The 27,485-nt window shown below is 40.6% G+C and overlaps 1 protein-coding gene across 2 annotated transcripts in view; it reads right to left on the bottom strand.

Moving 5' to 3' along the window:
• Positions 1-27,485, bottom strand: part of SAMD12 (sterile alpha motif domain containing 12) — a 474,157-nt gene that overhangs the window by 47,688 nt on the left and 398,984 nt on the right. The window contains exon 5 of one of the 2 annotated variants that reach the window (XM_008001424.3): positions 9,822-18,141. The exons of the other annotated variant lie outside the window; for it this stretch is intronic. Within the exon in view, the coding sequence (XP_007999615.1) occupies positions 18,119-18,141 (23 nt within the window). The 3' untranslated portion in view covers positions 9,822-18,118. Of the gene's footprint in view, positions 1-9,821; positions 18,142-27,485 lie in introns of those variants that run through there. 2 annotated transcript variants of the gene reach the window in all.

Genomic DNA, 27,485 nt, shown 5'->3' on the forward strand with positions numbered 1-27,485 from the left:
TAACGCTGGTGCTCCCGTGGCCGGACTCAGTGCCCAGTAGACGGGGCTGAATTAACAATCTCTATGTCAGCTCCCTTCTCTGTGGGTCCTGAGGGGAGGTCAGGGGGCTGAAATGACACCTGCACAGGGCTAGCCAGCTTTGGAAGCCTGCTGTGTTCTGAATCCTTTATCTTTTCTCCTAGGATCAGCTGGAGAACTAGAATATCTGTCCCTGTCTCATCCACTGTGGCCAGGCGAGAGGAGAGGCTGACCAGAAATTCTGATTACTCACATTTGCTTCTGTGGCACTTAAGGAATATGGGTCTGACAAATAATAGATGAGAGCCAAAGGTTTGGGATTATAGAAATTTATATACCGAAAATATGTAATACTCACAAATATCCATGTACACACCACGACCCTTCCCTTCTGCCTCCTTCCTGCCCACAACCCACTGACCCTGGGTCCTTGCCTAACTATCTTGCAGTTAGGCAGAGCCACGTGGCTCATTCTGTCTAGCGGGCTATAACTGTGAGTGTTTCATGCCTTTCTCTCTCTCTCTCTCTCTCTCTGTATGTATGTATGTGTGTGTGTGTGTGTGTGTGTGTATATATATATATATATTTTTTTTTTTTTTTTGAGGCAGCGTCTCACTGTTGACGAGGTTGGAGAGCAGTGGTGTGATGTTGGCTCACTGCAACCTCCGCCTCCCAGGCTCAAGCAATCCTCCCACTTCAGCCTCCCAAGTAGCTGGGATTACTGGCACGTGTCACCACATGCAGCTATTTGGTAGAGACAGAGTTTCATCGAGTTGCCCAGACTCACTCAAAATCCTGGGCTCATGTAATCCTCTTGCTTTGACCTCCCAAGGTACTGGGATTATAGGCACGAGCCACTGCACCCAACATCATGCCCTTCTCTTCCTTTGCTTATGGGCCTGGAATCCAGGTTTTCCAGATGCTTAGAGCCTCCACTGTCAGTCTGAGTACTGTGGGGAACAGATTCCCCTACACCCTTACCTGAGTCAGGCATGTAAGATAAACCAGAATAAATGGTTTAGTGTGCTAAGCTATTAAAACGTTTTAAATTTTGTATTAATCTTTTTTTGTTTGTTTTAGAGATGGGGGTCTTGCTATGTTGCCCAGACTGGACTTAAACAACCTTGATCAAGAAATTCTCCTGCTTCAGCCTCTGGAGTAGCTGGGACTACAGGTGCATACCACCACGTTCAGCTAAACTATTGAAATTTTAAGTTTTATTTCTGGTTACCATAGCACAATCTAACCTATTATGACTAATGTCAGATTCACAATAACATCTTGGCTCTGCCACTTGCTATTTTGGGCCTCTATTTTGTCATCTATAAAGTGGAGATCATAAGACTTACTGCAAGGACTGTCATATTTTTGTCTGCCTTGCCTCCATTCCTTCTGAGCACTGCTCCTACCTCAAAATTCCATGAGATCCTTTTGCTGTCAATCTGGGGATCCACTTTCCCCACAACAGGGCAGCCAATTAGAGAGCCACATCTTCTTGGACACCCTGATTTGGCCAAGGTGTAGCATGTGACCCCAAAATGGCCAATCGGAGGTCCATTTTCAGGACAGGTGGATGTCATGAGAGAGGGTCTCTTTCTGCATAAGCCTGGGGCTGTGAGATGTCATCTTTGCTATTCATGGAAGAAAACAGCATTTGTGGATACTAAGAGACTGAGCTAAACAGTCCATCAAGTCCTGGTTCTTCTCTATTACATCATCAAATCTTTCTCTTTCTGTCTCTCTGCTTAAGGTAGTTTGAGTTGGGCTTTAGTCACTAGCAGCTGAAAGAGTCCTGTCCAATGCCCCTGCCTTGGAGTTATTCGAAGGATTAAATAAAACAGTATATTAAAGTACCTGCCAAATTACAAATGCTCTAAATGTAATTGCTATTCTAGCTGAGGTTGGTTGCTAGAGGGCTTTAGTTATGAGCACGTTATCTTGCTTATTCCTTATTCTCAATCCTTTAGGTAACCTTAAGATTTGATGAGCTCATAAACTGAGATCACATTATTTTGGACCCCACAGATTTTTTTTTCCACTTGGCTGCAATAATCTCTGTCCTTTGCTGCCTTGGAGGGGCATCATAAGAAACAGATATTTGAAAACCTTTATTGCATATGCTGCAGGGAAATTGTCTACTGCTTCACTCAGGGTTCCACCTATAAAGAGACATTAAGAAAATTTTCTCAGACTTACATGGGAAGGAAATAAGGTGATACTTCTCCAACTTTTTCACCCCCATCATCAGAGAAGACTGAGCTTATATTCTTAGGTATTGAAGGCAGAACCCTCAGCACAGTTCTTAAACATTCACATGACTTTTGCATCATTCTCCATTATACATTCATGTTTATTTTTATGGATGTTGTAAATCCTGTATCAAATCACTATGATGGCCTGCAAGGTTGGCATGCAATTTATGGCTTCTTTTTAATAATGATGACCAAAGTGTATAGGCTATGGCTACACCCTTGTCTTAATCTTCTAATGGTACTACATTTTCTCTGATCCTGAATTTTATTTATTTATAGCTTTATATTTTATTGTATATGTTCTTATGAATTGCCACAGCTACTTGGTGGAAATAAATGAGTTATGAATAAAAAAGCTCTTGAATAAACATTAAAAAACACTCGACGAGCCTCATATACCATATGAGGGCACTGGGTATTTACTTGGTTTCCTACTAAAGCCATCTCACCCCAATTTAAGTTAAATTGAATAACACATTGAACAAAAAAGGATGTTTAAAATTTTGAGATGAACAGCACAAAAAGACGTAGCATACATTAATACCAATTTTGGAAGATGGATGTTGGAACAGTGTTTGAAAGAACAGGTCTATTTGGTTCCTTTTCACCAAAGGGAATAGGAAAAATATTTTTGTTAACAGAAATGTTCATTATATCTTTAGTTTCACACATGGGGACAGAAATTATGCAATAGCAATATCTGTACTATAAAAATAAACACCCAATATCGAATTAGCTGGTCTTTTGGATACCCTTACAAGCATCAAAGAATAGAAAAATGCAGAATGCGGAGTACAAATCAAATGCCTGCTCACTTACCTATGTCCTTTCCTGGGCAGTATTCTCCATGAAGACTGGACTTTGTACAATCTCCTGTTGTATTCCCAGGGCCTCACACTGGGGGGCACCCAGTAAGTACTTGTAGAATGAATCACGACCACCTCCCTTTTTCCTGTGAGAGGAACTTTGCTGCATCTTGACGGCATAGTCATTGCTGGATGTTTCTTCTTCTATCATATCTTCTTCACCAACTGAATTCTGTGCAATTCTTTAAAGCAGGAGTTCTTAAGATGAGATGGGTTCAGAAAGTTCTTGAATCCACTGAAAAGGTATGCCGAAGTTTGTGCACTGGGTACATTTTTTGAAAAGAGCATGCATAGCTTTCAGCAGTGGTTTTTCAAAGAACTTGTGATCCTGAAGAGTTTAAGGACCACTTAGGCAAGGGATTAATTGTCTAGTGTAGTGCTTTGTGTATAGTGGGTGCCCAATACATGGATATACAGTTTAATGGTTGAGATTTTTATGTTTCCCAGTCAGAAATAACTGGGTTAGCTCTGTGATATAGCCTAATAACTAAGTCCCTGTAAGCCTTAATTTCTTTATGTGTGAAATGGGAAATACAATATCTTACTGTTATTATTATTTTTAATTTTAGTAGCTTTAGGGGTACAAGCGGGTTTTGGTTGCCTGGATAAACTGTATCATGGGGAAGTCTGGAATTTCAATGTACTCATTACCCAAGTAGTGTACATTGTACCCAGTAGGGAGTTTTTCATCTCTCACCCCTCTCCCACCCTCCCGCCTTTTGAATCTCCAGTGTCCATTCCCACTCTGTATGCCTTTGCATACCCATAGCTTAGCTCTCACTCATGAGAACATGCGATATTTGTTTTTCAATTTCTGAATTACTTCACTTAGAATAATGGCCTCCAGGGAAACGATAATATCCAACAGAATATTGTTACAATTAAATGAGGTGATGTAAAGAATATTTGACCCATAGTAAGCACTCAATTAATGGAGCTACTATCTTTGTTAGAGGAATTAAATCGTATTTCAGAGACCAATATCACATACTCACCAGGACTGATTCTCATTATAACAACCTTTGTTTTTCAAAATGAAATAAAATCTATCTATCATCTATCTACCTATCTATCTATCATCTCTCTCTCTCTCTCTCTCTCTCTCTCTCTCTCTCTCTCTCTCTCTCTACCTATCATCTACTTTAAAAAAGGATTTTGTTTTCACAGAGCAGCATCATTTAATGATTTTGCAATGTGATAGAAATGAATGCAAGAGGAAAACAAAGGCAGGGATGTATCTGTCTTGTCCAGGTTCAGAGATAAAGTATACCTGACCAAAGGGGAATTAGGTCTTTGAAACTCTCCCAGTCTCTTCCCTCTTCCCTCCTGCCTCCACCTCCACCTCCATCACTGTGTGTATGTACACACATGTGCATACAAACACAAAAACACACTCTCAGAAATGTCATTATTTAAGAGTTAGGCAGAAGATCTTTCTGAATCTTTTTTTTTTTTTTTTTTTTTTCCTGAGACAGAGTCTCACTCACTCTATCACCCAGGCTGGAGTGCAGTGGCACAATCTCTGCTCACTGCAACCTCTGGCTCCCTGGTTCAAGAAATTCTTGTGCCTCAGTCTCTAGAGTAGCTGGGATTATAGGCACCCACCACCATGCCTGGCTAATTTTTTGTAGTTTTAGTAGAGACAAGGTTTCACTATCTTGCCCAGGCTCATCTTGAACTCCTGACCTCAGGTAATCCACCTGCCTCGGGGTCCCAAAGTGCTGGGATTACAGGCATGAGCCTGCTGCCCCCGGCTCCTTCTTTAAAATATAGTTCTGAATTCACCCTCTCTCTAACTCCCCTAATTTAATTTTTGAATAGAGTGTCTTCAAAGGGAGTGTCAGGTGTCAAGTTTGATAGCATTTGTTCTTTTTGTTGAAGTCTTTGAAAGACTTCTTTTTTCCTGATTCCATTGTATCCAAGAATAATCTTTAAAGATTTTTGGCTTAACCAATAAAAATCAATACCTGTTTGTGTTGATGAAGTTACCAACTGCGGACTTGTGTGCTTGTGTCATTGCTCAAATTCTGGTCCAAATTTTTGTTTTCTTTGAAAAACTGCTTCTTTAACACCTGGGAGACAAAAATATTTGTAAAATGAAAGCATTCTCTTTAGTATTAAGAAGGAAAGTGAACTATGGTGTATTAGAAGCTTCTAGATTTTCTAATTATGTGCTTACTTTATTTTAAATTATGTTTAATTTGTTTCAAGAGTTTTTGGGGTACAGGTCGTTTCTGATTACACGGATATGTTATTTAGTGGTGATTTCTTCGATTTTGGTGTACCCATCAACTGAGCAGTGTAAACTGTACCTAGTATGTAGTCTTTTATCCTTCACCCCCTTCTCCCTCCCCACTGAAAGTCCCCAAAGTCCATTATATATTCTTATGGCTTTGCATCCTCATAGCTTAGCTCCCACTTATAAGTGAGAACATATGATATTTGGTTTTCCATTCCTGAGTTACTTCACTCAGAATAATGGCCTCCAGCTCCATCCGAGTTGCTGCAAAAGAATTATGTGCTTACTTTAAAAGCAAAGCTGAGGATAAGATTGTACAAAATTAGAACTGAACTGAAGTAGTGTGCTGCAAAGGGATTACAGGAGCCCATCTATTCCAAACCCCTAATATTCCAGAAGAGAATGTTAAAATATAGAGAGATGTGAGCCTTGGCCAAGGTTATGCACTTGTTCCCCCTTCTCCATTCATGGCTGGTGAAAGGGCTTGGATGTGATAGGCTAATCGGGTTGAACATGTAGTGACTGGTTTGTAATTATTTTCATTAATAGAAAGTGGCAGGTTTGTTTTTAGCCCACTTTTTTATACCCCAGGTGTCTATCTCCCTCTCAGGGGATCCATCTGTGGCACCACCTCTTTCCTGAGGGTCTGCACACTCACCTGCTTGAAAGAACATTGCCATGAAGCACTGGTTGGCTTAGAATGGTATTTCCAAAAGTGTTTGTTCTATGGGCTGTAAATTGGTATTCTCTTGGGGAGAACAGTTGATGCTTGAATGAATTTTGAAAGTGCTACACTGAACAAATGTGTATGATTATTTCCTGCAAGACTTCTCAGAGCCTTTAATGTGCTAATAGGCATCCAAGTCTCTAGGACAAGGGTAAAGTACATCTATCTTTTTTTCTTTTTTTGAGATGGCGTCTCGCTCTGTCGCCCAGGCTGGAGTGCAGTGGCGCGATCTCAGCTCACTGCAAGCTCCACCTCCCGGGTTCACGCCATTCTCCTGCCTCAACCTCCCGAGTAGCTGGGACTACAGGCGCCTGCCACCACGCCTGGATAATTTTTTGTATTTTTAGTAGAGACGGGGTTTCACCATGTTAGCCAGGATGGTCTCAATCTCCTGACCTCATGATCCGCCCACCTTGGCCTCCCAAAGTGCTGGGATTACAGGCGTGAGCCACTGCGCCTGGCCCATCTATCATATTTTTAGAGCTGACTTGATTATGGAACATTCTTGCATCTCTCCCCAACCCCAGCATCTCAGAACAAATGGGTATTAAGTTATCCTTCCAGAGATATTTTCATTTTAATATAGGCTACTTAAGAAGAAGTTATTTGTTGAGCTGCTTATTTCTCTTAGTGTGTAAGACCTCTAAGCTCAGGAAAAATGTCATTAATCTCTGAATCAATAATACTTAGACCAGTACCATGAACAGTTCTTAGCACATAGGACAAATGGCAGAAGATCCACCTATGTTTGTTAAAACATGAAAAGATTTCAAATCCCACAAGGAGTACTTACTGGAACTAGAATTTAAACCATCAACGGCAACCAAATTAATCTTCTGTTACCCTCCTTTTTTTTTTTTGAGTCATCAATTTCACAGCTTTGGGGCAAGAATTACTAAAAAAAAATCAAGAAAAATTGATAAAGAAAATCCTTAAGAAAAATATTGTATTATCATATCCCTTTTTCTTCTTTTCTCACTAAAGAAAAATTCAACGTTTACTAGTTTTGTTTTAATGATTTTGAGCTGGAGAGGCAGAAGTGGGAAAGTTATATGGAAAAGAGTTGAGATTTAGAAGCGTTCTTCCCGAGACAGAGAGAAGAGTTAAAATGGAAGGAAGCAGCTGCCTTTGGGTGGAAGATAATGAGGGTAGCATAGATGGGAAGTAGGATTTTAAGATACTTTCTGAGTAACTCATACCCACACCTCCACCCACACACTCAGTTTTGGAAGTATCATGAAGGACAAAGTAAAATCTCACAATGTTTTCATATGCATTCTTATTCCCTTCTTGAACTTTCCTGCAGAGACTGGGCCATGGGAACCTAGTTAATATTTGGGTTACACTACTAAAAGGAGAGAAATATGACAGAAAAATAGAACCCTGTCAACTTTTCCACTTCTCATGAGAAAGGGAACATCATCACTTGTAAAACAACTATGTAACATTTCTCATGATCTAGTACCACTTTGTATTTCTCCAGTGCTACACAAAAATGTGATCGTAGTTGTCTTTATTAAAGCTTGTTTTTAGCTAATTTTTCAATACTCGCACAATGTCTGTGAAAAATAAGGGAAAGCTATTTTACAATGTACATACATCTATATGCCTTACAAATAGAAATTGGAGAAAGTTTTAACAATTCTAATGATTTCATCATCAACAGAAAAAACCTCAACCAAAGCCAGCTCTTGGCAAAAAAGATAAATAGGAAACTAAAATGCATTTAAGGATTCCTCTAGCACAAGATACCCAGTACTGCACTTCACATTTGCTGGTCTCACAAAAAAGTTTTATAAGATTCTGAATAATCTTAGGTTGAAAAATTATCTTGGTGGTCTCAACTGAACTTCTCACAGACATCACTGTCCTTGATCCAAATATAGCTACCATGTTTGCCCCAGATATCATGAGTTACCCAAACGCTGAGATGGCAGGAAGGCTTTTCTTTGTATTGGCCAAGTGGTATATAGGAGAATCTGCCTACTCCTCGTTTGGGGAGAACCTGTTAACTAAAGCTTTCACCTACCTCAGAAAACACGTCTCGTGTAGTCTTTATTACTGTGAGTTAATTTGTGTAATGAAGTGTTTGTAGAGGTTGCTAGGCTCAGTAGGCAGGAGGAAAATAAGCCAGGAAAAACAGGTCACCAAGTTTAATTCAGTTCACCTAACATTTGTTGAGTAACTATGATGTTGAGCAACTATAATGTGCCAAGAGATGGGGATACAAAGACAGATAACTGCTCTACCCTAAAAAGAAGAAAGGAGAAGGGTAAATGGGTTGGGGAGAGGGAGGGGGAGAGAGAGAGAGAGAGAGGGAGAGAGAGAGAGAGAGAGATGGGAGAGAAAAAGGGAGGGTAGAGATGAGATAGAGGAAGAGGAAGGCACATGGAGAAAGGTTTTAAGACAAGCCTACAAAAGAGAGAGGTAAGTTAAAGGCAGAGGACTAACAAAGGAAAAGGAAGAAAATAATAAGAGAAAGAGACACGAAGAGAAGAAATAGTTAGAAATGATCCCAAAAGGTAAAGACAAAAGAGAATGTTTTGTTTGGGGGCTCTGGCTTTAACATCTTCTAAAAAGGTTAACCGACAACAAGGTGGTTACATTTCCCATGTTCAAAATCTTTAAGTAGAGAAAGGAGGAGAAAATTCTGCTTTTAGGGTTGCAAGGTACATCAAAAGATTTAGGTTTATATGTGGAGTCAGTAAGCTAACCTAAAAGGTTATCACAGGTTTTGCATTTGAAAACCTTTTCCAGAAAACCAAACAAACACTAGATTTACAGTAAGCATGTAATAAAAAAGACAATGGGTGCCTCCTTTCTTTTTTATGCAGTTTATAAGTGCTTTTTCCTTTCTGGGAAAGAAGTGTTTCTCCTGTACTGGTTGAGGCAATTCATCATATTAAGTAAAGTCAGAGTGTCTATAAGTACTCATTATGATGTCTCCTTGAGAAAAGGAAGGGTGAAAATGGTAGTTTAGAGCAGGAAAATGGTCAATTGTTTATATCTGGTATATCATATTATTCAGGGGATTTTTTTTTAAGTTTGAGGAAAATGTCCCTTTAAAAATATATGGAGGTGTGTGGAGGGTGTTGCAGATGTTTGCTGCACTAGAGGCTGGCCATGCCAAATCTGTTTGGAAGCACTGGTTTCTAATCCAAGTCTCCTGGGTAGATGTTATTTGAAGGTCAGTTTTCTATTGATAAAATACAGATAGCTTACATTTGGTTACCACCTCAGAGAGATGGATGAAGCAGGAGGTGCTGGGAAATACCATCATTAGTACATAAGACCCTCTCTGGGGTGAGAGGAAATCGGTGGGCCAAGATCTGTTGCCCCATCTCTTCCTAGTGTGTTACCATGTCTGAGGGATGAAGAGAATTGTGTCTCCTGTCCAGCTGTGCTTGACACTAAAGAGTTCACCAGTCATTGCAATTACGCTGGTGGGATTTGGTGCTGGGGGAATTCTGTGTGCTGGGAGCCATAGGGAGGCCATCAGTTCATTTCACACATATTATTTCTCTAGGAAACACAGCATAATTGAGGACAATTTTCCACCATGAATTGCATCATTAGCTAACACAGGGAAAGTGAAATGCTGTTAACTTTTCTTTTTCTTCTGCAAAGCTGATGAGCTGAAGAAAATAGAAAAGTTTAATGTAATTTTTTTTCCAAGGATATATGTTGAAAATCAGAATCAAAACGCTTTTACGCGGTAATAGAAATCCCACATTTTAATACATTGCCATGCACATAAGGAGTCAAGTAATGCTGAATACAAAATAGTCAAATATACAAAATGATAAAGCAGATTTTCAAGCCTGATAGAGATCATGCTCACAGATACAAGGGGGGCAAACATCTGTACAGTTTCATTTTTATCCATTTTATAAGAGTTATGCCCCCCTCAACTCTTTTTGAGGACAACTGGAAACAGAAGGGAACATAAGAATATACAAAGGAGACCCAAAGGGAATTGGCGAGTTGATAGCTGCTGAAGATATGGAAATCGGTGGTTCAAAATTGTGGTACACAATAATTCTTATGTTTAGAGAAAAAAAGTTTCTAAACATCTTATGCCCTGGGAAGGCAGGAAACTAAAGTGGACATCCAACAGAAAAGGCACTCTTGTTTTACCACATAACTTGACTGCCTCCCGCTAAGTCTAGTCGTGGGAGTTTTTCTAGGATGCATAGAGAGGAAAGAAAGAAAGAAAGAAAGAGAGAAAGAAAGAGAGAAAAAGAAAGAAAGAAAGAAAGAAAGAAAGAAAGAAAGAAAGAAAGAAAGAAAGAAAGAAAGAAAGAAAGAAAGAAAGAAAGAAAGAAAGAAAGAAAGAAAGAAAGAAAGAAAGAAAGACAGACAGACCCAACAGTTGTGGGAAATGAGTATGGGTAATACTTATGTAATTAAACACTCTTGGGAGACCAACAGAATTCAGATTGCTGGTTTAACTACTCACTTAAGGAAGTTATAAAAATGTTGACCATCTACCTAGGCTTCTGTGTTCTGACATGTGCTTTTTAGCCATGTTTGTTAGTGTTTGTGAAGGAATCAGATTCTCCCCCATGCTCCCTTCTCATCCTCTATAAAGAACACTGCTCTTATGTTCAATTCACATTGTGTAATTTTTCTTCCTCTTTCTTTCCTAGAACAAACACCAATATGCAGTAGTTCATCCAGAAAGTTTGATGTGGCTGTCTGCTTCCCGTGCCTCTCAGTTTGGCACCTCCACACTCTGATGGGTCTTCTCCAACCTGGGATTGGCAGTCTTCACCTTGGTAGGACATGGAGCTCTAAATCTTTGGGAGGTGAAGAAGTGGAAATAAATGGACACCTGGGCTGTGGACTCTGCAGACTAACCTCACATATTAGAAAAAGTGCGTGTGTGTGTGTGTGTGTGTGTGTGTGTGTGTAAAATGCTGATTGTTACTTCTTCATCATTCTGTTTCCTTTGTAAATCCCAGAATGGAGGCTCAGAAATAACAGCTCCATGGAGAAAGCCTCAAGTAAGGGAAAGGAATCATTGAATAAAGCCTGCAACACAGATCAGCACTCTAATTACACACAAGGGATATTGGAGGCACAGGATAGCTTCTTCCCTTAGCTCATTTTAGCCTCCAAACAACCCCATCTGCTAAGGAGGGACAGAGAGCGCCCCATACTGAAGAGCAGTTGCCCAGAGAGACTGGGCGATTTCTATTAGTCTAGCATTCTTGAATTCAAAACATTTTCTTCCTTTTTATCAGAGCAGTGTCAATCTCCACAAAGTTCTAAGAATAACTCAAGTATATAAACCACAACAGATCGATATTTTCTTTTCTCAGGTGCTTTTTACTGTTAATATTAAATTTTGTTACAAGATTGAGCTTTTCTAAAATTTTGTGCAAAGCTATTTAATTTAGTGCCTAATTATATTAAATAATTACATTAACTGAAACTACAGTAGTATGATTTAATGATACAAGAGTTTCAGTGGAATTTGTTTCCAAATATTTGTGCTGGCTTGGCTTTTCAGCAGACTGGTTCCTTCTGTCCCAATCATGACTGCGACACACAGTACAAAGTCAAGAGCCTAGTATTACTCAACTCTCTGCAATGTGAGCTTCTTTTACTAGTTAAAACATGGTCTTCTCAGACATGGCCTTGTAAGGACAGCATCTTTCTATTGGTGGAAGAAAGGTAGTGGTGGAGAAACCATTCAGAGCCCCAGAGAGCCCTAAAATTGCCTACGAGTATGAGTTTAAGCAAATAGAACCCCTTTTACCCGCAGTGGGGGCCAACACCCACCAAAGAGGCTTCCCTTTCTGGTGATCTGAGGTGGGTATTGAATAAAAATAAAAAACACAAGTGTTTCAGCATTCAAACATGAATTTCCTCCCCCACTTTACATTCATCTTTGAGGTTGCCATCTGTAACCGAAGGCCTTTTTGATGTGAAAAAGAACTGGGTCAGGCACTTCGAAACCTCTGCAGCAGCTGGTATGTGGGGAAACATAACCTTAGTCCTCTCTCAAATGCACTGTATGGTATCTGGACATAGGCATTGTCAAAAGTAGACACAGAGCCAGCAGGCAGTTCCCAGTGTAAACACGCTAAATGCACTTAATTGTGGTTAAAAAAAAATACTGGGGGGAGAGGGAAAGAGAAAGAAAGAAAGAGGAGAGAGAGAGAGAGAGAGAGAGAGAGAGAAGTAGAACTGATTTAGGGATCATAGAATGAAGGACCACAGGCATGCTCAAACTCAAATCATATTTTTGGAATTATACTTGGATAGGAAGTCTCTATATGGCTTAGAAAGATATTTTCATGGCATTTGTGCTATTTTAGAGGCCAGGCTAACTCCTCTGAGGAGATGGGAGAAGACCATGATCAGTCTGTGGAATAGGACAGCACCAATCCCCAGGTGCTTGGGGCATTCCAGCCAGCAATTTTTCTACAAGGTTATCTTCAAGATCAGTTATCCTACCCTAAGTGAAAGCATGATCCAGGAAGAGTCTCCTGTTTTGAAGTTTTTTTTTTAGCATTAAGTATTTGAATATACTTTTACAGAATTTGGGCGGTGGTGGTGATTAAGTGCAATCATATAAAACAGATCTGTTTGCTCTCATGCATCCACTCAGTCTAGACCTCCACATTTGGTAGCTGTGTCTGTGCTAATCTGGCAAAAACCCCGTGAAACCAACCGTTTATTTCTCTTGATCCAAATGACTGAATTTAAAAGGGCTGTAAACAATGTGGAAGGCGACCAGCAGAGTCTTCAGTGTTTTAATTGTTTGAGGTATTAGTATCTCCAGTGTTGGATTAATTTAATAGCCTCCTTCCTTGAGGTTCACATCAGCAGGGCTGTTCTTAATACTCTGCACATGAGGCAAAAAGGCCAGGGCTTAAGAGCCTTTCTAAGGCTCCTCAAAATATCTGAGGTTTGGAAAACAACAACACAACAAATAACTAAACAAACAAACAAAAAACCTCCCAAACCATTGGCTCCAAATTATGAAAAGAATTTTGTACGATCAGAAATAATGTCTAAATATCTATGACACTTATTAATATCATGTCAACCAGCCAATGGTAATTCAACACAAGTCATATGGTTACTTTTACATTACAGTAAGTATGTGCTGTTGGTGTATTCTTGTGCTTGATATAATGGTAGGAGGAAAGCTCTAAAGGAAGAATTCTTGGAGTGCATCAGAGTTTTTAAATAGCCTTACGTGGCAAATTGAACTTCAGTTTTATGATATCTTTGGCATCCATTTTCTGCTGTTCCATAGAAGTCATGTCTCAGTCATTTTGCCGTTGGGCAGGAAGTATAAAACCAGCCCTAGGCCTGATGGCACTTCCCTTTTACATTTGGTGCTGGTAAATTCCACCCTAAAAAATTTAGATTTTAGAAACAGTGCTTGCTCTTACCCGGAATTTTCCCTGTGGAGCTAAGGTGATGGCCAGAAGGCTGTCAGTACTGTTACTGTCCCTTTAGCTATATTCCCCAGATGAGTAGCATCTATTTTGTTCTTTATATTAAGGTGTGGTAGAACTTTCCTGTGCACTTGGCCAACTTTTCCTCAAGTTTCCTGCTTTCAAAAGAATGCTCTCTGTCTTCCCCAAAATCACCATAGCAAAATAATGGCAACACGGCTCTCTTTTACCTTGAAGCTATGCAATGGTGCCAGGAATCATGTGCGTTGATAAACCAGAATTCATAGGACAATTTTCTGGATTCAGGATTAGATTCAGATCTAAGGAGCAGGATCTGCCTTTGGAAAAGAGTCCTTAATGGTGCCCAGAGTAGAAACATCTCCTGGCCTGTCCTCCTTCCTGATCTCAGGGCTGCATTGGGATTAATCTTCCAGATGACTGGTCAGCGTTATTAATCCCTACCTCACTGCTTTTTGGGCAACAAGTTTTCACCAAGATCAAGCTTAAGAAGAAATATTAGGAATGGGGAAAAAAGGTAACGACTACGTTTTTTGTTGAGTTCTTTATAGAATTCTTGAAATCAACCTACAGCATCATGTTAAAAGAGAGATGAAAGAAAAAAAAAAAAACCCAAAAACAAAAAAGTGCAGCGGAGGGGGCTGTGGGAGGGGTGAATAAAAACAGCCTTAAAGCAATAAAGGAATTTGTGTCATTTTCAAAAGATTAGATTTTTAAAAAGAGTCTAAGGCGATTGACAAGTCTAGTTGTCAAGTAATAAAATTATTCTAAAGAATGTAGAGGAAAACATCACAAAGAACAAAACTGCTAATGTACTGGAAAGAGGAGGTTTTGGTGAAAGTAAAGTGCTAAGGGGGGTCTTAAAAACTTCACTTCCTTGAGACTTTTGTTGTTCCTATCTAAAATCAATTATGTGACATTTGCAGACAAAGAAAGCTTTTGCAAGTAACAAGGGGGATCCATTAGAGGTTTTTAGCCTTAGTTGATATTCTGAGGTACAGCTGATACTCCTTTTCTCCTTGAATGTTAAAAATGACAGAATTTCCTCAGGACTAAGGACTGTTGGCCTCTATCTGAGCAACTGCGAAGTGACTCTGGAGAGATTCCTGGCTTGTTTGCCAGGATTCCGGAGGTAGAAGTGAAATCTGCGAGTGCACACCTCACAGAGCCTGAGCAGGGATTTGAAGGTACGCCACTACCCACAAAGAAAGTTGATAGGATCTCTCTTCCCCTAGGTATGTCTCAAACTACTGAAGTGATTTGCTTTTCACACTAGCAGGACTGGCAATGCTCTGCCTATTCAGTTCTGGAGTGGAAATAAGCGAATTCCCTTGGCACCACAGAAAGAAAGTCTCATAATTATTCATTTCTGATTTCTGTTCATTCCCAAGAGTGCCTTTCCTGCACAAGTCCGGGTGTCAGCCTTTTAATAAAGGTGTAGCACAGGTGTAGGTAAAAGGAAAAGTCAAGCATCAACAGCTTACAGTCCTTAGACATAAAATATGTATCCTTTACTTCCCCACCTCTTGCTTCCGACTAAACAAAACTCACCACAGCCATTTCTGGATTTCTAGGAGGTAACATTCCATACATGCATCTTGGGAAGAAAGTACAGCACAGTTGAAGGTAACCATGGGAGATCACAGGGGACCACCAGGTAATAAAGAAGCCAAAGCCTGCTAATGAAGTCATTCCTCTTTTTTGCTGGTTTAGCTCTTGACTGCTCAGATTTTATGCCACCATGCTTCCAAAACTATCCCCCCAAATAATTTCAAACAGAGGTTGACAGTTTGGAAAAGAGTAGTAGTTCGTATGCAGACATGGAGTATGTGCCAGGCATTAAGGCATTTTTAGAGATACAGTCTTCAACGGGGCTCTTTAATGGTCCTCATTTTGCCTTCTCCTAGGTCCCTCTTCACCCATCATCTTTCAATAATTTTACAGCACTCCTTTGACTTAACAAAACAAACAAACTAGGAAACTCTACTTATTGAATTGTTCAGAATATTTTGCAAAGGTCAAAGTAAGTAACAATGAACCACCATCATTTAGTGAACATCTGCACTACAAAGCATGTCCAGTTTTCCAAGAGAGTCAGCAGTAGCCTCACGATGTCCTTGGCTAAATCTTAATTCCCAGTTACAATATCTCAGCACATGGCAGTTCTTAGGCTTCATCAGACTCAACTGTGTGTCCCCTGGATTAGTTATAGAACTGGAGTGTTAGATAATCCAGCGTAGAGGTGAATGGTTGTGCCTGTATAAAGAAAGGGAACATAGGTGGCCAGGGTGGATATCAAGGAAAAGCAATTGAATGCTGCTTTGGGGAGCTCCAACCAGCTCAGTCTGGGCCCTCAAAGAGTTGGCTGTAACTGAAAGGTGCAAATATGTGGTCTGATGCGGTTTACTATCTCTCAGTCTGCTGTCTGCTCCCTGAGGATCCGTCTGCTGCCATGTTCTTCTTCCTAGGTTACTCTGGCAGAATGGAGAATGCTGTCTGAATTAAGTATTCATTGTGGAAAAGGTGGGGGTAGTGATAATGTTTGGAAGGAGGAGATACAGTTTCCTAAGGGCAGGTGGGGAGTCTGCTTTGTGGACTGTTGTTGCCCAAGCACAATGCTTGGCACACAATAGATGCTCAACAAATGCTTGCTGAATAAAGGAAGGAATGAAAGGAAGAAGAAGACCTGCTATTAGAACTGAACCACATGAGATGGGCAGTAGAGACGGGAATATTGTGTCCAAGGGTGTTGGCAGCCGGAGTTTGGTCTCCTAATTATAGATGTGAGGAGAATTACGGTCTGCAGAGGGCCTGGCAGTCCTGGTGCTGACCTGTCGAAGGGCCAGATTTTGGTGGCGACTGAAACTTATCTGAGTTCCTTGTTGGAAGCCCCCTTCTCTGGCTCTGAAGCCTGCCAGGCTTGTGGTGAGTCATCCTGCTGCTGACTCATTTGGACCTTCCTCCCTTCCCCTGTCAGGTTTCCAAATTTCAGGCAGGGGTGGTTTCTAATGGGCTGTGTATTTCCTGAGACCCTGAGTGGAGGCAGACAATGCTTATGTATCTGGAGATACCCTAAAACACCAAGCTTGCTTGCATTGGAAGTCTTCCAGAAGTGGTTACACTATATTTTAAAGCAAAGCCTCTGATGCCCGTCAGTCCCAGGTTGGGACAGTGGGCACACAGAACATACTTTGCTGAGCTTTCCATTCAGTCAACTTGATATTTTCAGGAAAAAACATGCTACACTGTTATGTAGCAAGTCAACATGAACATGTCTCTAATGCTCAAAGACAAGCAATAATTAAGTTGACTGGTTTCCCAGGACTGTGCTTTGTTGTAAGACGTAGTTAAAAAAAAAAACAAACCAAAAAACAAAAAACAATTAGTCACAGGTATAATCCCAGAAAGGATTAACACGGGACTGGTAGGTTCTACACTAAGTAAGGGAACTTAGTATAGGACTTGACACTTTTTCTTCTCTAGGCACATAGTAGGGTCACTTGATGTTTCTCTCTTGAAAGAATGGCGATTTCAACCTGACTTAGGATGTTTTTCTGAAGTGTTAAAGTCAGACCACACAAAAGAATTGCATTCTGTTGCCCTAACCATCCATCTACCATGGTCTTTGATTAAAAGAATACCATCCCCTTTTTTTCCTTTGGAGGAACTCTTCTACAGAATAAGGGAATATCTACATTAGCCAAATAGAAGCCTCCTGTATTTGAGTGCCTGTATGTGCATGTGGTCAATTGTGCCTGCGAACAAAGAAGCAAGCTAAGTTAACACAATCACTAGACCCCCTAGGGCTTCCCTTTGGCGCTACAAGTAAACCAGTTGTTCAGTAAAGTATCCGGAGGTGAAGTCTAACAGTATTGTGGCCATATTTACATCAACCTACCACAAACAACTGGGGTTATGCTAGTAGTGGAGTTTGTCTTGGACAGTCTGAGCCAGAAAAAAAAAAACCCACCAAGATTTATAAAAATAAAAATACTTGATTTCTCACATGTGCTGAACGTGCTGATTCATCTTGGTGTAGTGTTCTCATATAAAGTGCTTAAGAGTTGGACGGAATACCTTTAGACGTCATAACTAACATAATCGAGACATGTTTACATTCCTACCAGGGCATAATATTGTGAACACTTCCACTGAGATTGCAGAACTGCTGTAATTTTTTTTTTCTAAAACATCATGCCATCTGCACACATAATAAAATAATCCAGTAGTTGCCATGCTAAAACAGGACTTCTAGTGAAGGGCACAGACAGCTCCCCAAAGGGAACTTGAGTTATGCACAGTGATGAAAACTGGAAGCAATTTTCCAGCTAATGGTCTGCCCATGACCACTTGGAACGAGTTGGCACTATATTATGCACCTCATTTTAAATCCACAGCAAAGTAAGATTTTTCCAAAGCCCATAATCTTGACTGAATGGGTGTTTTTTTTCCAGTTAATCCAGTTAATCTGTCCATGATCCAAGGATATCTTCTGGCAGTGCCATGGGTTAGTCTTTCTGTGAGGAACAGGCCATGTTCATATCAACTGGCAGGACAGCAGCTTGGAAGGCTAACCGTGTTTATGGAGAACCCTCGGCTGATGCTGCAAGAAGAAAAAGGGGGAAATATGGTAAGTTCTTTCCTTTATGTTCCCAGGCACTGATATGTAGCAATTATCTTATTCAAACAAACCCTAAAACCCCTAGGCCAAAGAGAAAGCTCTAGTCAGAATGGTTACTCAATGCCAGGATGGATTTACAGTGGCTTATATTCATAAAATTTTTTTTTCTACCATTTGGTAAGGCATGGAAGACACCCAACTGAGAAATAGGTGAAGTTGCCCGGAAGGGAGGGCAAAACCAGATCTCTGGAATTGGCATCCAGTCCTAGGATGGGGCTGCAGTTTGGGAAACCATTTCATGTATTATGAAGGTTCATGCATTTGCTTGGTCTGGTGCAAGGTAAGATTGGGGATGGTGTGAAGCATTTTATTGTGGGACAGAGATGGGGGTTTCATTTATCAGAAAGATTTCTTGGAATGAAATCTAGAAAAAAATATTGGAAGTGGAATGGCTAGAGCTCTTTTTTTTTTTTTTTTTTTTTTTGAGACGGAGTCTCGCTCTGTCGCCCAGGCTGGAGTGCAGTGGCCGGATCTCAGCTCACTGTTAGCTCCGCCTCCCGGGTTCACGCCATTCTCCTGCCTCAGCCTCCCAAGTAGCTGGGACTACAGGCGCCTGCCACCTCGCCCGGCTAGTTTTTTGTATTTTTTAGTAGAGACGGGGTTTCACCGTGTTAGTCAGGATGGTCTCGATCTCCTGACCTCGTGATCCGCCCGTCTCGGCCTCCCAAAGTGCTGGGGGCTAGAGCTCTTGAGCTTGCTAGTTGCGAAGTCAGAGTAGCTGGGAAGGTTAGACAGAAAATGTGTGACCTTGTCTAGACTAGATAGAGAAAGTCATTAAATTGGACCAGAGATTAAACTACTTGAATTGCAACCCTGCTTTTGGGCTTGGGAATGCTGGTATAAAAATATTAATATATTTTCCTGAGTTTTCTAATTTAAATTGTCTAATGTTCCCGTTATTTTATTTGGGTACTCCCTACAGTTCCTTATACATGGGTCTTCAATAATTCATTATTATATGAGTACAGGAATGTTTTGCTCAGAAAAATATCAGTATTAGTTTCTAATACACAAAACTATCAGACAATGGGAGAGAAGCACAGCAGGCGTTCTTGATGCAAAAGAAAAAAAATCTACCTCAGTTTTCAAACCTGGCTCTCAAATCTAACGAACTGGCTTTTCAAAACATGACAGAACACTTAATTTGTAAGCAAGTGTTTGATTAACATTTGCTATTTTTGAGAAAATGAAAACACAGAAGGTACTATGTAAGTGTATTAAATATCAAATAATAATACTTCTGACAGGTTGTATTAAAAGCAGAATATTAATTATTATTGATGGCACTGTCAACTGGAAAAATAATGTCAATTTATTCAAAAATTATTAAAAATGCATATTCCTAAACTTAGTAATTCCATTCCTAGGAGTATATCCTAAGGAAATAATCTAAAAAAAAAAATGAAAGAAGCTATATGCACAAATATGTAAACTAGAAGTTATTTATCATAGAGGAAAAATTGGAAGCACTCTCTTACTGTTGAAGATTTAGGTTAAGTAAATTATGGTACATTAACAAGATGGATAATTACATGGCTATTAAAACTATACTAATTATGATGATTATGATTATGTAGCAACATGGAAACAGTTATGATATACTACAATATAAAGCTTACATATATGCATAGAAAAGAACTGTATGTGAAAATGAAGGCCCTAGAATTTTTATTACTGTCATCATAATATTTTGCAAAACAACAACAACAATTAGGCTCACAGGGTTGCAGGATTGCCCCATGACTAACTAAAGCATCATGATTGTTTTCACTCACTAATACTACTGTGAAAATAAATACTTTGTAATTTCATTAAGAGAAACACTTCAGTATTTTGAAAGAGGGATAAAAACCAATGCGGGTAAAATCCTGTCCAGACCTGAAAGAATAACATTGATTTCTAGGAACATAACACAGTGTACCATCCTTGATACTTGGCTAAAATCAGATCCAGAAAATGTGTGATCTTGGAAAATAATTAATAATCTATAAAATACAATTTAAGAAAATAATAATGATAATAAAGAGTAAGCCCTAATTAATTATTATACTTTGGAACCTGAGTCATGAGTTGATAAGTAGGTTTATCATAGTTACTGCTTCTTTAAATAACCGTGTTTCCTACAATGGTCTCTAGTAACTGAGAGAAAGCAGATATATCTAATCTTAGCATATTAAAAAAGCACTTATAACCATGGATGTAAGTGGAGTGCAGTATACTTTAGAGCACTTTCCCTTATGGTTGCCCACTCCTCTTCTTAGGAGATGTAGAATTATTCCCATTTTATAGATAAGGAAATTGAAGCCCAGAAGTATTATTAACCCAAGGTCACACAGCTAGTAAGGATCAAAGCTATATTCATGTGATATGGTTTGGCTGTGTCCCCACCCAAATCTAATCTTGAATTTCAGCTCCCATAATTCCCAAGTGTTGTGGGGAGAACCCAGTGGTATCCTCTTTTGCTTGGCTCTCATTCTCTCTTGCCTGCCACCATGTAAGACATGACTCTCACCTTCTGCCATGATTGTGAGGTCTCCCCAGCCACGTGGAACTGTGAGTTCATTAATCCTGTTTTTCTTTATAATGTACCCAGTCTGGTATGTCTTTATCAGCAGCATGACAACAAACTAACACACCAGACTTAGGTGTGTACCCCTCTAGTGACATACAGGAGTGATAGGGAGGAACACAGAAATATTCTGAGCCTTTCCCATCCCATCTTCTGAGCAGGCCTCTGTGTTTATCCAAAAGCCCAATCAGCATGACAAAGGTCCCTGTTAGAGCACCAAAAAAAAAAAAAAAAAAAAAAAAAAAAAAATTCAGAGGCTAAAATGAATTTATATTGGAGCAACAAGATACTCCTGTAAGACATGAATACAAATAGAACTAGAGGCCACAGAGAGACAAGTCGAAGGTTTAGATGGTGACATAGGAGGTTTGGGACAGTGGTGGCCATAATGAGTAGGGCATTGGGAAAAGGGATGGTCAAAGAAAAGAGTGTGCTATGGCAGAGTGTCATCTTTGAAATCTTTCCATGGTAGTCAGTGATCTTTCATTGCTCTTTGCTGTTTTTGCAGTTAGTATTGTGTTCCTTTTGAATGGGTCACCAGGCTGAGATGGGCTTTATATGAGTACAAGAGGTCCCCATTTGCTCAGGCTGTATGTGTAAGACACGTGGTGAAAGTAGGCCTTGAACCTTAGTCTTTCTTCTTCCCATTATGGAGACAGGGTCTAGCTCTCGTCGCCCAGTCTGGGGTGCAGTGGCACCATATCGGCTTATTGTAGCCTCGATCTCCCAGGCTTAAGTGATCCCCTCACTTCTCAGCCACCCAAGTAGCTGGGACCACAGGCACAGCGTGCACCACTACACCGGGCTACACATACCTGGACCCTTGAACCTTAATCGTTCTATCACATATGTATAGTGATGGGTTCTGCCATCATCACTTTGCTAGAGACTTATCTGCAACAGGAATCATGTCTTCGGGTATGTAAATCTACATGAGGTCAAAATGCAAAATGGAAGTTTGCATTAGACAGCCCTGGCTCTGAAAAGGGGGAAACATGTGGTCTTTGATATAGAAGGCTCTTTGGGCTCCATCCCCTGTGCTTCAGCCATCCCAGCCTCCTTCTGGCTCTGCATATGCATGGGGTTGTTCCTGGTCTTGCTGATCCTTTCTTTTTTCCAGGGTGTCTTCTTTATATACCCTCTAGCATTAGTGAACACCAACCTCTCCCTCTTTCACAACCACCAAGAGTGTCACATCCTTTATGAAGTATTCTTTCCTTCTAGACACAGCTAACAACTCTCTCCTGTGTGCGAGTGTGGCATCTCAAATTTTCACCAACAAACCCGCAATGAACACTTCCGTTTAATGTATCCATCGCTCCTCCTAATTTTTTTGTGGGTGATGCCATGTCTTATTATTGTGGATTCTCCTAATGCAACGTGCAATGTCAGGTATACAGAAAGTGCTTATTAAATAGTTGTAAAGTTCATAAAGAAAGGAATGATGTTGGAGGAGAATCTGTTTCTCTGTTTAATTTGGTAACTGATGTTGCATGAGATTCAATCCTGGTCTGCATGTGGAGAGTGGGATTGCTCTGGTTTCTTTCTCTGCTTTATCAACTACTTACTCAAGGAAGATGTACCTCCTGGGGGCTGTCCATGTATCAATTTTGCAGCTAACAAATAGTAAAAGGCTATTTTTCAAATCTCTGTTTGATGGGCCACCATTACTATTAAGAGTTTAGACATTCTTGGAATTCTCGGAATCAAGAATTCTTGGAATCGATTCTTGGAATCAACCATCATACTTAGCCCTATGGCTTCAGAGTCTGGGATGAGGAGGGAAGCACTGGAGTCCAGTGGTCAGGAGCATGGGCTCTGGCAGATATGGGTTCACATCCTAGGCTCACCACTTCCCAGCTATGTGATGCTGAACACATGCATTTTTCCCAATCTCCTTTTCTTCACCTTTAAAATAGCAGTCAAAATTCCTGCCTCACAAGGCTGTTGTGATGTTAAAAAGGGCTCACAGGAAAAGCATTTTGTGTGGTGTTCAGTAAACAGCAAATAACTAAATGATAGCTACTATTGTTTTATTATTATTGCTATCATGAATTCCTAAAATTCCTTTGAGAAATCAAAGTCAAAACTCTAATGCTAAATATCAGTGTTTTAATGCTAAATGTCAATGTTCTAATGCTATAGCTGGGGACCAGGAAAAGAAACAAAATACCCAGACGTCAAGCCTTTGCAACGCCCAGGAGGCAGATAACTGTCTTCCTGCTTGCCAAGGCCACTTTGGGCACACTCTTGGCTTCTGCTCTCTCCCAGATTAGCGCAGCCCTTAACAGACAGTTCCATGAGAAAGGGAGTCTGAAATACTTCAAAGGCAGGAAGTGACTGGCCCAGGAGGCAGTGGCCAGCTTGGCAAAAGGTTCAATAACAGATCTAGGATGGATTATGTCCCGCCCCACCTTTCCTAACTCCAGCAGCACAGGGCTGAAGGATTGTTGTGTGTGGAGAAGAAGAAAAGATATTATATCCAGGCAGCCCCACATCTCATGGGCCCAAGGGGGAAATAAGACTTCATCCTTTAAAAGGGCTGTTTAGTGTCTTCCCTTCAGAAAGAAGGGTCCATATCTTCTATATGAAAGCGTCTTTCATGTAATGAGTTCAAGGACTTTGGGGGTGGGTCTGAACTGCAACTTCAATATGGGACAATTTATATCTGGTGTGAAATGCATATTCCAAAAATGTGAGATCCATGGTTGCCCCAGCAGAATAGCCAATAAGCAGAGCTCACATTTATTGAACAACTACAATGTGCCTACAAAGCTTTTATAGGCAGTTACTCATTGAATCTGTACTGCCATTTTTGAGGTTTGGATTCATTATTCCTGTAATTCACACAGAGAAAATGACAGCAGGGTCATTAGCTGTCGCAGCCACAGTGCTAGAATGCATAGAGCTCAGACTAGAACCCAGATCTGTTCCCACCACAGTGCTTTCCTGACTCAATAAAAAATGTTTATTGGGAAAAGAAATTCTCCAACAAGAATGGAGGAGAGAAATCAAGTAACTCTGTTTGCATAAAATAATTCTCATCAAACATGAATCCTATACATGGAGTGCCATAAATAAGAGGTTTGACCTAGAGAAAACTAGTATATTTTTATTTTAACAGTCTAAGATCTTTCCTATGTTTAGAGCAGTGGTTCTCAATTGGGTATACTTTTGCCCCCTACGGCACAACTGGCAATGTCTGGAGACACTGGTGGTAACAACTTGTGTGTGTGTGTTGGGGCGGGGGGGACAGGTACTACTGGCATCTAATGGGTAGAGACCCATTAAACTGGTGAACATTGTAGAATGTATAGGACAGCCCTCACAACAGAAAATTATCCGGCTCAAAATGTCAGTGGTACTGAGGTTGGTTTGGAAGATACAGGTCCTTGTTTCTATTTTCTACTCCTGGTTGTGAGCCCAATATATAACTCCCAAAATAGGCCAAGATAAAAACCAACATAAGTGTGCCTCGTGTATGTACAGGAAATAAGGCTAATTTCAAACCTCACTCCCCTCTTCTTCTCATCATTTGCTCATTTTATGTGATTTTATATTCAGTGTAATCAAAACCTCTAGTATTAAATCATTTCTAACTTTTAGAACCCTCATAGGCATTACCATTATAAGAATCAAGATTGGATGATTTAGAGAGGTATGCTTAATTAATTAATTAATATGTATGCGAGAGATCAAAGATAAAAGAAGGACAAAGGAGGATTTATGTGGCCATAAAGCTAAACTTTGCTTCTAGTTCATGGTTGGAGAAGTCATATGTATTCTCAGCAGCACTGGTCCCATATCTGCCACTCTCTGCCCCACAAGAGTTTGACGAAGGGAAGGCGGGGTGGGAGAGGGAGTTGCCCACTGAGAGCATGATTAAGGAATCAACTCTCTGACGGCATGAAGATGAAGGTCAGAATCTCCAACGAGGCTGGACGTGGTGGCTCACGCCTGTAATAACAGCACTTTGGGAGGCTGAGCCGGGTGGATCACGAGGTCAGGAGACAGAGACCATCCTGGCTGACATGGTGAAACCCCGTCTCTACTAAAAACACAAAAAATTACCTGGGCTTGGTGGCGGGTGCCTGTAGTCCCTGCTACTCGGGAGGCTGAGGCAGGAGAATGGCATGAACCCAGGAGGCAGGGCTTGCAGTGAGCTGAGATTGCGTCACTGCACTCCAGCCTAGGTGACAGAGTGAGACTCCATCTCAAAAAAATAAATAAATAAATAATAAATAAATAAATAAATAAATAAATAAATAAAAATAAAAGAATCTCCAACGAGATAGGTATCAGGATGACAGAGAACTTGGGTTAAGTGTAATAAAACAGAGATGCATATATACTAGCTGGTAACTTCCCATTATCCTTAGTAAACTGGAAACCACAATAAGTCTGTGATGGTTAATTTCATGTGTGAACCTGATTGGGCCACTGGGGGTCCAGATATTTGGTTAAACATTATTCTGGGTTTGTCTATAAAGGTATTTGTTGATAAGATGAACATTTGAATTGGTAGACTTTGTAAAGCAGATAGCCCTCCCTAATACAAGTGGACCCCATTCAATCCATTGAAGGCCTGAAGAGAATAGGCTGAGTAAGGGATAATTCACTCTTTCTGCCTGACTACCATCTCCTGCCTTTGGACTCAGATTCAGACTGGAACTATACTATTGGCTCTCCTGGCTCTCCAGTTTGCAGATCTTGGGACTTCTCCACCTTCATAATTGAGTAAGTCAATTCCTTATAATACATCTCTCTATATATGTTTATGCATCTTTTTTTTTTTTTTTTTTTTTTTTTTTTGAGACGGAGTCTTGCTCTGTCGCCCAGGCTGGAGTGCAGTGGCCGGATCTCAGCTCACTGCAAGCTCTGCCTCCCGGGTTTATGCCATTCTCCTGCCTCAGCCTCCCGAGTAGCTGGGTCTACAGGCGCCCACCACCTTGCCCGGCTAGTTTTTTTTTTTGTAATTTTTAGTAGCGATGGGGTTTCACCGTGTTAGCCAGGATGGTCTCGATCTCCTGACCTCGTGATCCACCCGCCTCGGCCTCCCAAAGTGCTGGGATTACAGGCTTTAGCCACCGCGCCAGGCCTATGCATCTTATTAGTTCTTTTTATGAAGAACCTTGAGGAACAGAGCCTACAGACAACATAATGGCCATAACACTCAGCACTATCATTCACCAAGTACTTCCTAGGTGCCTAGCATCATGCTAAGAACCTGTGTTCACTTTGCAGCAACCAAAGTAAGTAGGTACCATGACCTTTACTCCACAAGTGCAGAAAGCCAGACTTGGAGGGGTGAGTGATCCAACACAGGCTGTGGTCTTTAGGCTAGGCTATGATCTTTGATCTGACTAGGAAATATCAGGGGCTTGTTAATTCCAGAAATGTTGGGTGAGAAATACAAGGTCTCAAGGCCCCATGGCAACGTTTTTAGACGAATACCTAGATGGGATAGGAAGGCCTTGGCCTCCACCCTCACCCTCTCACCCCTTGGTGTTATTGTTTCTATTAAAATGTAACTGGCTCCTGACACTATCAGAGGAGTAGTTCTGCTGCCTGGCTTTGCAGTCTTCGTTGCTTGGATGGCCACCTTTCTCTGGGGAGTTTTGAAGGGTTCTCGTGACGCGCGAAGGTCCCAACCAACACACACATTGAGAAATTGAGAGAAAAAGAATGCCCTTGGGTGCAAACTGTCTCTCTCCTTTTCCTCAGCCCTGGGGGAAAAAAAGGACATCGTATTTGCTCACTTACTGTTATTCTACAAGTAAAGCTGCTAGTCTACTACACTATGAGCCTGAAAAACCTCTCAGAAACTGACTCTGAAACCTGGAGGTTAAATTGAATCTCTAGATTCCGAGGTTTAAGAACCCTGACATTTCGACCAGAGACTCTCAAACTTGACTGCCTCAAACTCATCTGAGGGAGCTTCTTAACATTTTTATTTTGTCCAACCTGTCTCCATTTCGGATTCAGAATGTCCAGGGGAGGACTCGCAAACTCTGTTTAACCACAGCCTTGAGAATTCACAGGAAAGCAATTTGGCAAAAGTCCTTGAACACACCTACATCTTTCCCCCAGTACTTAAATAGTAGTTATTTGTCCTTTAGACAGAGAAAAGTGGTATATACTGCAGGAAAATTTGGTTTATAGCCTTGTTTGTTTCATATAATAAAATACCACAAATCCTGGATATAATACAGTGCAGTGATCCAAATATTTAGAGTGAGGCAGATAGGAGAAGCTATTCAACCCATTCAAAGTCCTGGGAATACAGGCATGGTCCATCATTCCTGGATTGTTTACAGGTTTCTCATACATCAATCAAACAACATGTATTCTATTAAACACTAAAATATCCTGCACTGCCTTGGGGGCTTCAGGGGTTGAAGAGTCTCAAATCTATGTAATGACACATTACTATATTATTACACAGAATCTGTATCGTAATCTATTAGAATCACTGATGTGCTATCTGTCTCTAGATGAGTGTTTCTCAAACTTTACTGTGCTTAGAAATGCCCCGGAGAGCTTGGTAAAATGCTGTTTTCTGGGCACAAATGGAAAGAATCTGATTCAGTAGATCTGGGAGAACCCCATGACTTTGAATTCATAATAATGTTGCAGGGACACTGATATTGCTAGTCTGAGGACCTCTCTTTAAGCACTACTGCTGTGAACCTTAAGT

Source organism: Chlorocebus sabaeus, chromosome 8, assembly GCF_047675955.1.
Source record: "Chlorocebus sabaeus isolate Y175 chromosome 8, mChlSab1.0.hap1, whole genome shotgun sequence".
Lineage (NCBI taxonomy): Eukaryota > Metazoa > Chordata > Mammalia > Primates > Cercopithecidae > Chlorocebus > Chlorocebus sabaeus.